The sequence below is a fragment of the Sceloporus occidentalis genome, unplaced genomic scaffold, assembly GCF_023333645.1.
Source record: "Sceloporus occidentalis isolate IW3139 unplaced genomic scaffold, rSceOcc1.0.p SCAF_28, whole genome shotgun sequence".
Taxonomy (NCBI): domain Eukaryota; kingdom Metazoa; phylum Chordata; class Lepidosauria; order Squamata; family Phrynosomatidae; genus Sceloporus; species Sceloporus occidentalis.
The window spans coordinates 3,312,871-3,327,155 of NW_028317008.1; the positions used below are offsets into that span (position 1 = coordinate 3,312,871).

Here is a 14,285-nt window from a genome sequence, read left to right on the forward strand (position 1 = left end):
GCCTAGAAGCAGGGCAAGGTGGGACCAGCCTCTGAAATTGGTTGTGGTACTCAAGGTGCCTCCTTGCACAGCTAAGCTTCAGAACATCACAAGGAGGCCAAAAAAAAGCTTAATTGGATGTCTGTCTCCGTTGATGTTAAAGCTCCCTCTGCAAGTCAGGGGAGATCAGAATGATCATGATACTCCTGCCCACACAATTGGGGCAATGCATGAAAATCTGCAGTCTTGGAAGGTATATCACGACAGATCAAATGACCATATCATCTGCCCAAATCATAAAGTTCAAATTTCCATATAAATTATAAGTGTTATGCCACTGGACAACGAAAACATGAAGCAATAGCTGTTGGCCATTTATATACATATATTTAAAAATGATAATCTGTGCAGATTGTGAATCCACTTTATAAGTCTGTGGTGTCAAGAGCTGCATTGCTGTATGAATTTTTCACTCTGTCATTAAGAGCGATGGCCAGGGGTTCATCTCTGCATTCATTTGAAGCTTCAGTTTCGGCGCCCATCTCCCTGTTTTCCTGTATACAAAAAGGGGTATGAATGAAATAATCATACATGACAAAGTAAAAGTACAGGAAAACATTATTAACAAAGCAAAATTAATGATTTGACTTCAAATTCTAATCACTGGACAAACTATGCTGTGAGTTCATATGAAGGCACACTTCTTACAAAGGGGCTTTAAACAGGTTGGAAAACAATGCTCTAGGGAAGTACTATGAACAAGAGGGTTTGAGTAACTGTGGGTGGTGGTTGCTTAGCCTATGCCAACAATGTTAGAGACCCTAAGCTTCGTTTACCTAGAGGTATGTTTGCCTCTGACTCTGAGATGCCACCTTATGTCATTTATGCAGGTTTAGATTTTTTTAATGATAAACTGACTTTGCATATGTGTTAGATTGCCAAGAAGTAGCATGAGAAACACGTGTGTACACTGTATTCCTTCCAGCCATTCATCCACAGAACACAGATCCACTTAGCCCTACTGAATTTATTGTTGATGGTAGGTACCTTTTTCAAATTGAAGTGGATGATTCATTATTTCAGTAGTGGCAAGAAGAATTGCACATTTGGATTTGTACAAACTTTATTTTTAATTAAATTTGCCAATATTGTGTAGGAATCTCCAATAACGAGGACAGCCCCCCATCCAAAAGGAATAGAGGCGACGATAATCGATTCGCAAATGTCTATAAGATGGAATGATTACGGTTTTCTTGGTTGTGCAGAGGCGTCAGTGTATGAAATGGTCAGATGGCCCTAATATACCAGTCCCAAGTAGGCTGAATCCTTGTTGCCTGGAGTCAGAAATACAACCATCCGCATGCAGCAGCAGTATTAGTGAACATCCTGGCTGTAGTAGTGGTAAAATATTCTCCACCCCACCTACTAACATGAGCCACAATTTTAGTCACTCAAAGAGGGGTCGTGTTCTACTTTGCAGAAGCAGCAATGTAGCTATGCTACTGGTTCCCCTACATGTCACCGGTACCACCATGTTATAAATATATAAAAACGTGTCTGTATCTTATGAATCTTACTGTATTTATTGAATAACATTTACTGTATGAATATATATATATATATATACACTGTTATGCTATCAATAACCACTATCGAGTGTAAAGTCAGAGTCCACACTCCTTGTTTTCTGCAATTAACAACATTTATTAAGAGAGGCTAAACAAATTAACAATACATATACAAATTACTATAAATTAGTATATGCTGTTACCAAACTATCTATTCATTGATTGAATGGAAATAACAAAGAAACAGCAGGATAAGCCTGTAAACACGTGATACAATTACCACTCCCTTGTGATCATCTCCATGCAGACTCAGAGAGAGAGAGAGAGAGAGAGAGAGAGTTGGCAGGACTTTATAAACACAATAAGTCCTCCTTCTGCTGGACACTCCCCTGGTAACCTATCTTCTCCAGTGACCCTTAGAGACCAAGTTGATAGAAAAGGGAACGGAGGAGGGAGTGGAAGGTGACCAAATGTCCTAACTGATTTGCCATGTGCTCTGCAGAGAAGAATCTCCATTAATGTTTGAGACCATTTTAAGGTCTTGTATAGAGAGGCTTTGCCCATTGGATCTCTGCATCATAACACCATTTCACTTCATTGGCATACAGTTGGTTGTCAATCATGCCTTCCTTTTTACACACCACCACTATCATTAATAAAAAATACAAAAAATGCTAGTACCACTAAAACCTCACCTGGTATACAACATTTTAGTAAAGCGTGGGATTAGTTTAAGAGTGTGGGAGATGTCATCAGGAAGTTGCCTGGGTAAGGTGTTAGGACATCTCAATAATTCTGATATGAGCCAACACCTATGTACACACCACAGCACAGCTTTGCTTCAGGGGTTACTCTGAGGTGATCATTTCTTTCAATTTTGTTGAATGTTGAAGGAAATCCATACGACTGGATGTGTCTATCTGCATGTGCCTGCTCTGTGCCATGTCCTGCCCTTATGCCTCAGCCTGTTGTTTTTTCTAATATGGAGTGGGGTGGATTCGGCCTGTCTAACAGTGCCTGATCTGTGACTTGCCCTGCCTCGTAGATAAATCTCTTTCCCTACTATGGGGATTAATTCTTTTTTTTCTATTATTACGGGACATTTGTATACAATCCTGTCGAATCTGAGTGTGTGCGTCTGGCCGAACTCACCTTGTGCCCTACACAGTCCCTGCAACTGAGTGGCCTTACTGGGGATCAATTCTTGTTAATATGGGGGAAGAGATTCTAATATTGGGGAGAAGTCGGTCCTGTACAATCTTGTACAGCCTGGTTGTGTCTGTCTGGCAGTGCCTGCACTGTACCCTACCTCTGCTGCTGCAGCTCTGTCAGTTCTTGTTCCCTTTTTCTAATAATCTAGGGTGTTCAGTTTTATACCATGTGTGTAAATGCCTCTGTCTGCCCGTGTCTTCCCTGTCTTTGCGGGTCAATCTCCTTCCTTGCCCAGAGGGAATAATTCTTTAAATATTTTTCTAATTTCTGGGTTACTTCAGTGTCCTGTCAGAATCTCTTCCTAAACCTTAAGATGCTGCTTTTTTTGTTAATAGTGATAGAGAATTCAGGTAGTGGAGTGGAGATGGAAGGAGGGAAGATAATGAGTTCAGTTTTAGAAAGATTATAGCAGACAAGCAGTTGGTAATACGGGACATAAGAGACGGGGAGAGATCAGGAGAAGACATGTAGATTTAGGTCTCATCTGCATATAGATGATACTGGAGGCCAAATTAGTTTATTAGTTTGCCAAGAGATAAAGTATAAAGAGAGAACAGCAGAGGGCCAAGCACTAATCCTTGTGGGACGAAAGTGGAAGCAGCGATTATGTCTTGCCAGAGAAGGAACATTTAGACCAGGAGAGAGCAGTAAATGAACACTAATGAAAATATATAGAGCAACAAGATGAATATATATATATATATATATATATACTTAACCTGTACCCTGTGATAAAAACAATTGCTGAACAAAAACCAATTCACAGTAATCCACACCCCTCTCTTTTTGTAATCAATGTGCTTAGTGTAGGTTTTTTTTTAAAGTAACTTATTTATTTATTTATTTACTGTACACACAAAAACAAGTAACATTCTACAATAACTGAAAAGGCTTCTAGCCACAGTTTGTTCTATGTTTGCAAAAAAAATGATCCCCTACCTGGAGCGTGGAAGAATTATTGTGGTCCTTGTCAAGTATATGTTTGTAAAGGGAGTCCACACTGCAAAACAAGCACAACATCTTGTTTAATAGATCTTGGATGGTAATTTTTACCAAGACCCATCATGTTTCCATTTGTCTTCTGGAGATGAGTAAAGGTTCTCTTAATTTGTTTTATGTCGCACCCTCTCTCACCTTTAAATAATGCTGACAGGTTAATTTCTATTAATTTACATGAGGGCTGGACTAGGGATGATTAAGTGGTTCTGGTACTTTAAGGGCAGTGGCTGCTAAATGGCAATTGCATGCTTTCACAGCATGCACCTCGCGTACTTAGAAGGCAGCTGCACACTAAAGGACCAGATCTGCCTCTGGAGAAGCAGTATTGGTAAGTACTCTATCGGCCACCAGTCCACAATGCATTTGCCCAGGCCTTAGTGAGTTATGTATAAAATTATTTTTGTGCAAAGCTTGAATCGTGGTTTCGTCACTCTAGAAACCAATGGAATTGAACGATCAGCTCTAACATACCATTGGCTGCTATGGTGATACCACCACTTTTTATTTATAATAGCAACTTCCCAAACACCTGGTGAGAGCTACTCAATGCTTCCAGCGTTTTTGAAGGTAAAAGGACAGATTATGTCATTATTTCAATATCTTGCATTAAAGGCTAAACAGGACTAATATCAGCAAATAAGGGTGAGTTTTTTGTGAAGATTCCCTTACCTTACGCTGTCACTCACGGAAGTGGTTTCATCAAATCCTAGATCTACAATAGGACCCAGATCGACATTCAATATAGGGTTAGCTCTGAAATAGAGACAAAAAGAGAAAATATTTAAATATCATTTGCTTTTTGACTGGCCACAGACACACAGGAAAAAAGAAAAGTATAAAATCTGGCATTCTTTTACAAGATGTTAATGCTTCACTAGTTTACATACAAACCACCATGATGCATATCATGATTTTCTTTGTTGCTGAACCAAGTATTTCTGCCTTTTTTATGAGGTGAATGATTGGGTAGTGTGTTATTACGAAAATTTAAAATTCCTTACTTTTCCATGAAATTTGTTTTATTTGCACATTTTCAAGGTCACCGTTGCCTTTGGACTCCCTGCTCACAAGCCACACTGTGCTCACTGCTTGATGGAAGGGCTAATTAGTTCTGTCTCAGAGAGGATATGATAACATTATATAAATATATGCAGGGCCACAATAACGAGCTCTTCAGTGACCTGTTCATTAACAGAAATATACAAAGAACCAGAGGTCACCCTCTGAGACTGGAAGAGCGCAGGTTTCATAGACGACAAAGGAAGGGATTCTTTACAGTGAGGACAATAAAGGTATGAATTCACTGCCAAGGGAGGTAGTGTTATCCAATACATTAGATGCCTTCAAAAGGGGTCTGGATATTTTTTTAGAAAGGCATGACATACAGGGCTATAAATAGAATTAATATTTTAAAGCTTCTTGATCCAAGGAGAAGTCCGATTGCCTCTTGGAGTCAAGAAGGAATTTTTCCCCTGATGGCAGAATTCGAAGTAGCTTAATTAGGGTTTTTTTGCCTTCTTTTGGATCAAGAATAGGAAGGTTAGGTAGAAGGGTTGAACTTGATGAACTATGTAACTATGTTCCCCAGAGATCATCTTTAGTAAGATGTTAATTAGTTAGTTTGCTGCTGCCTTTTTTAATTGATTTTTGGAGTGGCCCTTTCTTTGAGCTGAAGATGAGGGGCATCATATGACAATGCTTAATGGGCCATTAAAAGGCCAATATAAATAGCTTTTTCCACAGGTTGCACCCCTTCAGTGGCAAGAGGGTGGATAGTTATTTTCAAAGTTTTCATTTTAGCCACAATTACACTGTGTAGTTTAACTATCCATTCAACAGCATTATCACATGGGTTGTCCTTACCTGTCAGAATTGAACTTATTGGTCCCAGGTATGACCTCTGCTCCTTGCACAACTTCCCCAGGCAACGCCTTTGCTATCTTTGAAGCTTTGATTGCTCGTAGCTTTCTCTTGTTGCTGTAATACACAGACAGTCATTGTCTGCCCCTAATTTTGCCCTTAGGCCTTGTCATCGACAATACATTAGGGGAGAAAAGGCTAAAGGACATGGACAATGTGTGCACAATGAGTGTCATTATATAGGGTGTTTCCTACATGGGCAAAATTATTGGCAATATAAACATTTTCTGTTGTTTAGTTAAAAATGCTATATATGTTACCTGCCCGCAAAGAGAAGCATATAGATTTGGTTTTTAAAGTGTTTCAATTAAAGGGTAGACACTCATTATAAAGGAAAAATGGGTCAGTTTAAGAAATGCTTACAACACTTTCCACAAGTACAGAAACATTGAAATAATCACAAAGCCCAACTAATACATTGTAATACCTTTTTCTAATGCAGACCAGAGCTGTAACCATAATGATAAGAACAAGGACCAGGGCACCAGTCAGACCTGCAATAACTCCATACAACATTTCATTTTGTTTATTATCTCCTGGATCGTTAGGGCTACCCTATACATGAAAAAAAACACCATGTTAAGCTTAGTTTACAATTGAGCAATAATATGTCATATATATATATATATATATATATATATATATATATATATATATATATATATATATATATATTCTATAATTAATTATATATATTTTTTTTTAAATACTAGATACATTACATAAAGTTACATTATTGTTATAACATAATGCTTACATACATTTTTCTTTGGCTGGTATGGTTTATTTTTCCTTCCAAAAAAGGTAATTCTCTTTCATGAACAAATATTGTTTTAAATATACGGTATTATATGAACAAAAGTCTTGGGACACCTGACCATTACACCAACAGAGACTTTTATGACATTGCATTCTAATTGTTTGTGAATATTACAAGTTTGATTTTGTAACTCCTTACTATTGGCACAAGGGCTCAGGTTCTCTTACTTTTTACCTTATATTATCCCATTACAAACCAGTTAAAGGGGACACCCCATTGTCCCAGGGACAATAGATATGCATATGAAACTAAACATATACCTGAGGTAAAAGCCTGAGCCAGGTCTCCACAGACTAGATCTACCAAATCATAAAAAAACACCATTGCATTTTCCTGTTTTTCAATAAAGCAGTCCCTATGTTGACCACGTCTAATTTTCTATTACAGTTTGTGATGTGTATGTTCATGAGTTACTGAAAAAAACTAAAAATTGAGGCAGAATTGACTCACAATGACTTTTAGCCCCAGCTGCAGAAGCTCAGATAATGCTACCGAATTTCCACGAATGATCCTATAAAAGAAAGCAGTATGATACTGAGAACTTTGGATACCTTAGTGAGACCAATACCCTTTATTTTCATCAAACCAGAATCATATTCTATAAACCCAGGAGACAACTATATCAATACAAAATCTCAAACTATTTATTTTAGATTAGAAATAAATGTTAAACATACAAAAAAAGGGTCAGCATAGTAAAATCTAGATACTGTAAAATAATTTTTCAGAGAAGCAATGTATGAGTGAGTCTGCACTTACCGGTCCAATGCCTCTGGTGTGATAGCAGTGCCGTTACTATACACAAAGTATACGTACAATATTGTTTCAGGATCAGCTCTAAGAAGAGAAGAGTGTTTTTTGAAGGCAAATATCCCACTATGTAATTATTGCTATATACTCTGCTACTATATATTATATTACTATATACCGGTAATATATTAGCTTATACCAGGTAAGCCAGTGTTGGCATGAGTATGACACCTGGTTGGGCCATGGATTGTGAAGACATGTATTACATGCCAGAACCCATCCAAGCCCACCAATATCTGGGGCACCTACATTCAGCCCAGCATGAAATGTATTACACATCTGGATTCAGTGGCTCTCCTTTAGATTACTGTCCAAGCTATAGTTCTACAGATCAATGAAATAACTGCAGTTCCAGTGACAACAAATATCAGATTTCTTATAAGCTTTTATTCTGCTAGATTTTTATTCTACACAATGGGCTCTGAATAAATGGAAACATTCTGCTGATTTGTACTGGGAAAGCTTGGGACACATTATTTAGAAAATCGGGTATAATGGGTTTTGAGTGTAAATTGTAGAACCTTACTGATATGGCACTTACAGCTTTACTAAAGAGGAGCTGTCATAACCATTTGAGAACTTAATAACTGGAAAGCATCAAATTCAGTAGTAATCTCATATTCCATTATTAAAAAAAAAATTTCATCCCTCAGTGTAGAATCATACAGTTAACAAAAAAAAATCCTGCTTTTTTTCTTTACTATTCCTCGTTTGACTGACTCACCGAGAGGAGATACTTTTTGAAGAAGCCTCTTTGATATCAGATATATACACAGTTGCACCTGTTGCCACAGCAAGCCACCTGCCATGAAAAACACCTGTTAGCCCTAAATTGAGAGTGTGTGATGCCACTTTGCTTTGTTAGCAAGGGAGATCATATCTCAACGAGGTTACATATAAAAAAACACAGCTTTTGGCAGGAGAGTTGTGGTTTCAATTCACTTAATTATATGACATGCTGTTCCTAGGAGTGTTCTTTGCAAAATGGATTTGGCCCTATGTAATGCATTGTTCATTTAGTAGGGTAACTGAATCTCACTGATTTAATTATGCGTTATATAGGGCCAGTCAAGTTCTGCTTGCAGCAATAGATTACTGGGACTGGGTGTTTATAATGTAAAGTCAGTGAGCTGAAACTGCAAAATACTTGCAAACGCCAACTTTTGTGAATGAATCAAATAGTGAAGACCTTCTTAAAATACAATAATACTTATGGTTCCCTTGTTAACACAATAGACTGTATTGTTTAACAACACATGTCAAATGGAAATTAAAGTTCTTAAACTAGACTGGCAAAGACAATTATCTCAAGACACACTTTGGTTTGTTACACTAGCAGCCGTGCTGATGTATGTTGCATATTTTCTCTGTAACAATATATTAGGAAAATATATCAAGATGAACCCTATGTGTCCCACTGATGGTAGTATCCCCCTAATTCAATCAACCACAATAACTTCTCTTCCTTACTTTTGGATCTCTTCTGAATTTTCCCGCACATAATCTGAAGATTTTGAGAACGTCAGGCTGACCCGGTAGGATGTGTCAACGGCAAAAATCTACAAGTTACGGACCAAGAGAAGAACGGCAGAGGTTTCAATGACTATGAAGGAATGTATGCATTATAAAGGCTGGTTACATAGTTAGTATAACTATGAAGCAAAGACATAAGAGGCCCTCATGGTTACTTACAGTTACTGGATGCCAGTAGATATGGTACAGTTATAGGGAATGTAAAACCAGCAATGCCAATCAAGCAAATGATGTAGTGAGTTGACAAAATAAATAATCTTGATGTGACTCAGACATAGCAAAGGCATTCCTAGGTGAAGTTTCTTTTGAAGAACATATCAGTAGAAGGTGGGTTAAGAAATGTTTCATATAGTATTTATCTGCCTGAATGTGTCATCATTTCTTTTAACAGTGCAATATAGTCAACGTACCTATGTCTTCTACTATTTGTAACTGATTTCGTCTTGGTGTAATTAATTGAAAGCTACTGTACCTCATAACAAATTTCTAGATATCTCCAACAATTATTTGTAGCCATGAACAAGTGATATTTAAAATGAGGTAAGTATAAGTAAGGTAATTTATGTCTGGTTTCTGCCTTCATCGGATTGTAATACTTTGGTTATTATTTTCACCAAAAATGTTGATCCCTTACATTTATTGAGCGAGTAGCATTAAGTGGTGGATCTCCTCTGTCCATTGCATTGACAGTGACTTGGTACTGACCCTTCAAATTCACATCCAGGGAAGTGGCAACCCTACAATACAAAAAACATTATACAGATATTCACCTAGCAGTGTTTAAGCAATTGTATATAAACTCAGAGAAGACATATGGGACTACTAACCTTATACTACCCTGGTAGAAGTCCTTCTCTAAAGAAGGGACAATACTGAAGATGTTGGACAATGATGTGGTTCCTCCACTGGAGAAGATGAAAATCACAGAAGCAATTGAAAAAATTATTTCTGCGTTCACTCCCATGTCTTTATCTCGTGCCTGGTGAAAAAAATAAACAAACAGATCTATAACTCACACTGACCCTTTATGGGGTCATGCAACAATTTATCTAGCACATGGTGGTCCTCTAGTGACATATTGTGGTGTTGTGTTTGAATGCAACCAAAAGAACTCTGAGGGCTACAAGGATGACTGCTTAAAGAGAGATGAAAAGTGGCAAAATAAAATGAAATACTATTTTGCCAGCCCAGAAATAAAGTACTTATTGTCAACTTCTTTCATATAATTGATTCACATTGTGTTAAAGGATTCATTACCTTAACTAGAGCTACTTGGTAATCAAATGGAGCAGCTTCGGGCACAACCACTGTAGGAACACAGAATGACAAAAAAAGTCAATAAACATCTTAAATATTGGAAAAATCAACCAATGGGTTTACCTAAATCCAAAATATAATGTAACTATACATTAAGCTCTTCCTGCAGCAGAAGCTCACTTGGGTTGGCCCTTTATAATGTATAATGAAATCATAATTATCCTGCAAACTTAGTTTTCAACTGCCCCTTCAGTGAACAGATCCTACATTGTGAAATAAGCAGTTGGTAAAACTAGCACGTTCAGTTTCCTACATTCTACAGCAGATTCAGATTTAATGGTGAATAGACACCTCTAGTCCTTCAATTTTCCAATCCAAACCTACCACCTTGGCCTCACAATACCATTAATAAAATGTATGACTACTCCATTCTAACCCATTTCTTGCCAGCAACCTTGCCTCTTCTTACCACTGTTAAAATCCATCTTGTTATTGACTTTTATTAAATACCATTAATTCAAATCTAGACATAATCTGATAATATGATATATAAGATACACTGTTACCAAACCCATTATTTGCCCAAAAGTATAATATTTTTGTAATAACCAAACCCATCCCAAAGAGAATATTTATTTACCGAATGTTTCATCAATCTCTAAGAACTCTGGTATATGATCGTTAACATCTTGAACTACCACTCGCTGGGTAACTAAATGAGTAGAAAATACATGGAAAAAATTAATTAGTATAATATATAGCAAATCATTCTTCAACATAGACAATAACTGTATAAATTGCAGTTAGACAAAAAAAGAGTAAATGTATAAAGGGGAAATTTCAGAGAGCTAAGGAAAATAATGAATGCATAAGGTTGTACATAGAATGCTCAAAATAAGAAATCATTAGCATAATGGCAAAAACTCTAGTCAAAGAAAAGTTTATAAGGAATTTTCCATATGTTTTCCCATAAAGGGAGTATGATGCAGGAGTCTATCAATGTGGATGCACCTTAAATAATATATGTTACAAAGTTATTGGGGCCAACTGAGAAAGAGGATAGGGAACTATGCATGAGGGTCCTGAAGTCTACTGAAACATAAGTTTAATAGTTTATTGGATTATTGATTATAGCAGATGTAAAGAAGAGAGGATAATTATAGGTGGTGCTAATGGCATGTAAATAATAGAGTATAGGCATTACTAAATGGAGTTAAGAAGTATTGGAGTGTAAAAAGAAAATAACATTGCAGGGGCAATGGAATAACATGGAAGAAATAGAAGAAACAGTGGTGGAATACTATGGATAGTGATATGGGATGTAATGATATGTATAAGGATATAGCTACTGTTTTTGGAAGACAATGATGATACCACAAACCACCATTTCACAGTATGATGCTATAATTACTTCCTACAGGGTTGGCAACGACATTATGTTTCAAAGTCGCCAATGCTCCACCTCTGTAAAACTCAGTACCAGCAATTTCAGCTCTTGACAAAAATATGGGTGTGATGTGGGGAAGCCCACTGTACTTGCTGTATATTTTCTGTATTCTTGTTCACTTTGGTTGACATAGGCACAATATCCCAACTTTCAGAATGGCTACTATTACCAGTTTGTTTCAAGAACTATACTGAGTTTTTCTGTGAGCAGGAAACACATGAATCAAGGCATATGTTCCATATAAACCAATGGTCATTTTTTTCAGTGTGACCATATGGTTGGATATGTAGAGGATTTCAAACAGAGAACATAAAATATGGGAAACAAATTAAGTTTTACAGTCTAACCATTTGCGCTGTATCTCTCTCCCAGCAATGTCATTTTGTCTTCTACACGTAATAATATCACCACCAGATCACAGAGCTCATAGTCCACATCTTCAGAGCGGTTTACGTAAAGCTCCCCAGTTGGTGCCAACCATAGCCAATCATGGCAAATGCTGCCAACATCAACTCCATTTTTTAAACACTGCACAGACAGCTCCTGGAACTCTAGTTTATGATCTGTGTCAGGGTCAGTTGCATTCAGACTGGCGAGTCTCTCTATACCCACTGTTCTGTTCTCAAGAACATTGAGATCTTTTAGAGGGTCTATATATGGAGGCTCGTCATTGAGATCCAACACTTGGACAATGGCAGTAGCAGTTGCAGTATAGCTGACTCCCTGAACCCCATTGTCCTGAGCTTCAATGATCAGAGTAAAGCTTTTTTGCTGTTCATAATCAAGTTTCACTTCAGGATCTATAGAAAGGTCTCCTGTGAAAACACCTTTGCCTTCACTCTGTGCACGGATAATAAAGTTCCCTGATCCGCCCTGTGAGATACGGAAACTAACTCTATTGTTTAGGTCAGTTTGGTCATGGTCTTCAACTTGTAGGCTTCCAACAAATGCCCCTGAAAGACACAATTTGTTATTGGAGCTGACTGGTTGTCACTTATATTACATAAGCACATGTATAATATTTTGGACATACAATTTTAACACTTGTAGACTGAACAATCTTCAGATTAGTCTAGAATACAGAATTTATTATTTCCCAGGTATGGATTATAGAGAATTCTAGTGGTTTTACAGAAATTACAGAAGTTGATGGTTAAAATATTCAGAATTTATTTCCTCCATGTTAATTTGTTTTACATTGCAAAAAGATATATATATATATATATATATATATATATATGCATGACAGAATGAAGCAATCAGTGCTAAATTAATTATAATGCAGGTGGCATCACAAAGGAGATATGACCTACCATTGGTGCTCTCGTTGACAGAAAAATGAAATTCTGGTTTTCTGAACAATGGTTCATTGTCATTTAGATCCTGAATGAAATATAGTGAGATATTTATTTCCTCATTCACAATAAGCATAAGGTTGCTATGACAAGATCATTATGCTCCATTTGTAATATTACAACAAGTAGAGTGCAGAAGGCAAAGGAGAAATATCCTTGTGTTGGACCTATGGCTTAGGTCTACATTCCATAAGTTATATCAAATTGTGTAGTCTTGATTTATAGTATTACCAGCAGTAGAATATCGGATCTTTTGATGGTGATGTTCTAGCGGTATAGGTTGCAGAGAAAAACTAGACTCAGAATGGTTTGGTACACATAGTTCTGAGATACAATTTTATAAACAAAAGAAATTAGTATCATTACGATGTTTGTATTAATTTGCATATATATAGGCTGATATTCAATTTTTACTCTGCAACAGCAACCTAACTGGTAGATAACAACACACCTACTGGTCTGCTCGTGTAAATTCTAACCACACACTTATTGTTGATCTCACATCTCAGTGCTTTCTATTAGAAGGTGAGTTCATATGCAGTAATTTATTGCTCCTCCATCATGGCTTTACAGTTGTGCAGGTGGTCTAACACCTGCTATTGTCAGGGTCAAATGGCCCAGTTGTTTGTTGTGGAGAACAGCAGCAGGTGCTCATCCCTGCAAATGCCCTGCTCACTGAGGACATCTTGTAGAGAACAGACCTCTTTGAGAGCAGATGACAGCACTGGGCTGTTCCAGTACAACGTTCAAAGGGTAAAGGAGACAGAATGGCCGTTCGTTCTAAATATCAGGGCAAGCAGAGTACATCATAATGTATGGTGGAAGCCAGGATCAGGGAGCCAGAGGTCAGAGTAGTCAGGAGGCAAAGCAGGCATTGGCAACAGGAATGTGTACAGGATAGATTGGTTGCCTAGTCAAATTAACTGTATACAATGCTACCCTTGAAGATGAAGCATTTTAAGTAATAGTCAAATGTATACACATTGTTTTTTGCATATAGACTCAATAGAAGTGAAATTGAGCACTCCCTTACAATTTTAGCTGTAATTAAAAAAATACTGTCTTAACCATGCTGTTTTAGAAGCCCCAGTGTGGGTGAAAGGAAGTGTATACACTTTCAATTACTGTTTACCTCAACATTGATGGTCACGTTGACATTAGAAGACAGAGAAGGCTCACCAAGGTCATACAGTTTCACAGTCAGAACAATGCGACCATTCTGTGTTTCGTTAATAGCTTCTCGGTCTAGAGGAAATAAACTTGTAATAAGCCCTGTGGTGACATTAATGGTGAAGTTATCACTCAGGACACTAGGAATGAGGAGGAACTCAATTTTGCTGTTGTTGGTGTTTGGTTCATCTGTATCATATGCCTATGAAGAACAC

General features: G+C 37.3%; 1 protein-coding gene across 1 annotated transcript in view; it reads right to left on the reverse strand.

Moving 5' to 3' along the window:
• Positions 1–404: 404 nt before the first annotated feature.
• LOC149299439 (cadherin-related family member 2-like) overlaps positions 405–14,285 on the reverse strand; it is a 28,188-nt gene continuing 14,307 nt past the window's right edge. The window contains exons 15-30 of the mRNA XM_089485999.1: positions 14,033–14,272; positions 12,859–12,928; positions 11,893–12,498; positions 10,739–10,810; positions 10,099–10,148; positions 9,669–9,820; positions 9,476–9,578; positions 8,779–8,867; positions 8,033–8,110; positions 7,258–7,335; positions 6,949–7,009; positions 6,106–6,233; positions 5,622–5,735; positions 4,428–4,511; positions 3,699–3,759; positions 405–533 (exon numbers count right to left, since the gene is read on the reverse strand). Of these exons, the coding sequence (XP_089342125.1) occupies positions 405–533; positions 3,699–3,759; positions 4,428–4,511; positions 5,622–5,735; positions 6,106–6,233; positions 6,949–7,009; positions 7,258–7,335; positions 8,033–8,110; positions 8,779–8,867; positions 9,476–9,578; positions 9,669–9,820; positions 10,099–10,148; positions 10,739–10,810; positions 11,893–12,498; positions 12,859–12,928; positions 14,033–14,272 (2,115 nt within the window). The remainder of the gene's footprint in view (positions 534–3,698; positions 3,760–4,427; positions 4,512–5,621; positions 5,736–6,105; positions 6,234–6,948; positions 7,010–7,257; positions 7,336–8,032; positions 8,111–8,778; positions 8,868–9,475; positions 9,579–9,668; positions 9,821–10,098; positions 10,149–10,738; positions 10,811–11,892; positions 12,499–12,858; positions 12,929–14,032; positions 14,273–14,285) is intronic.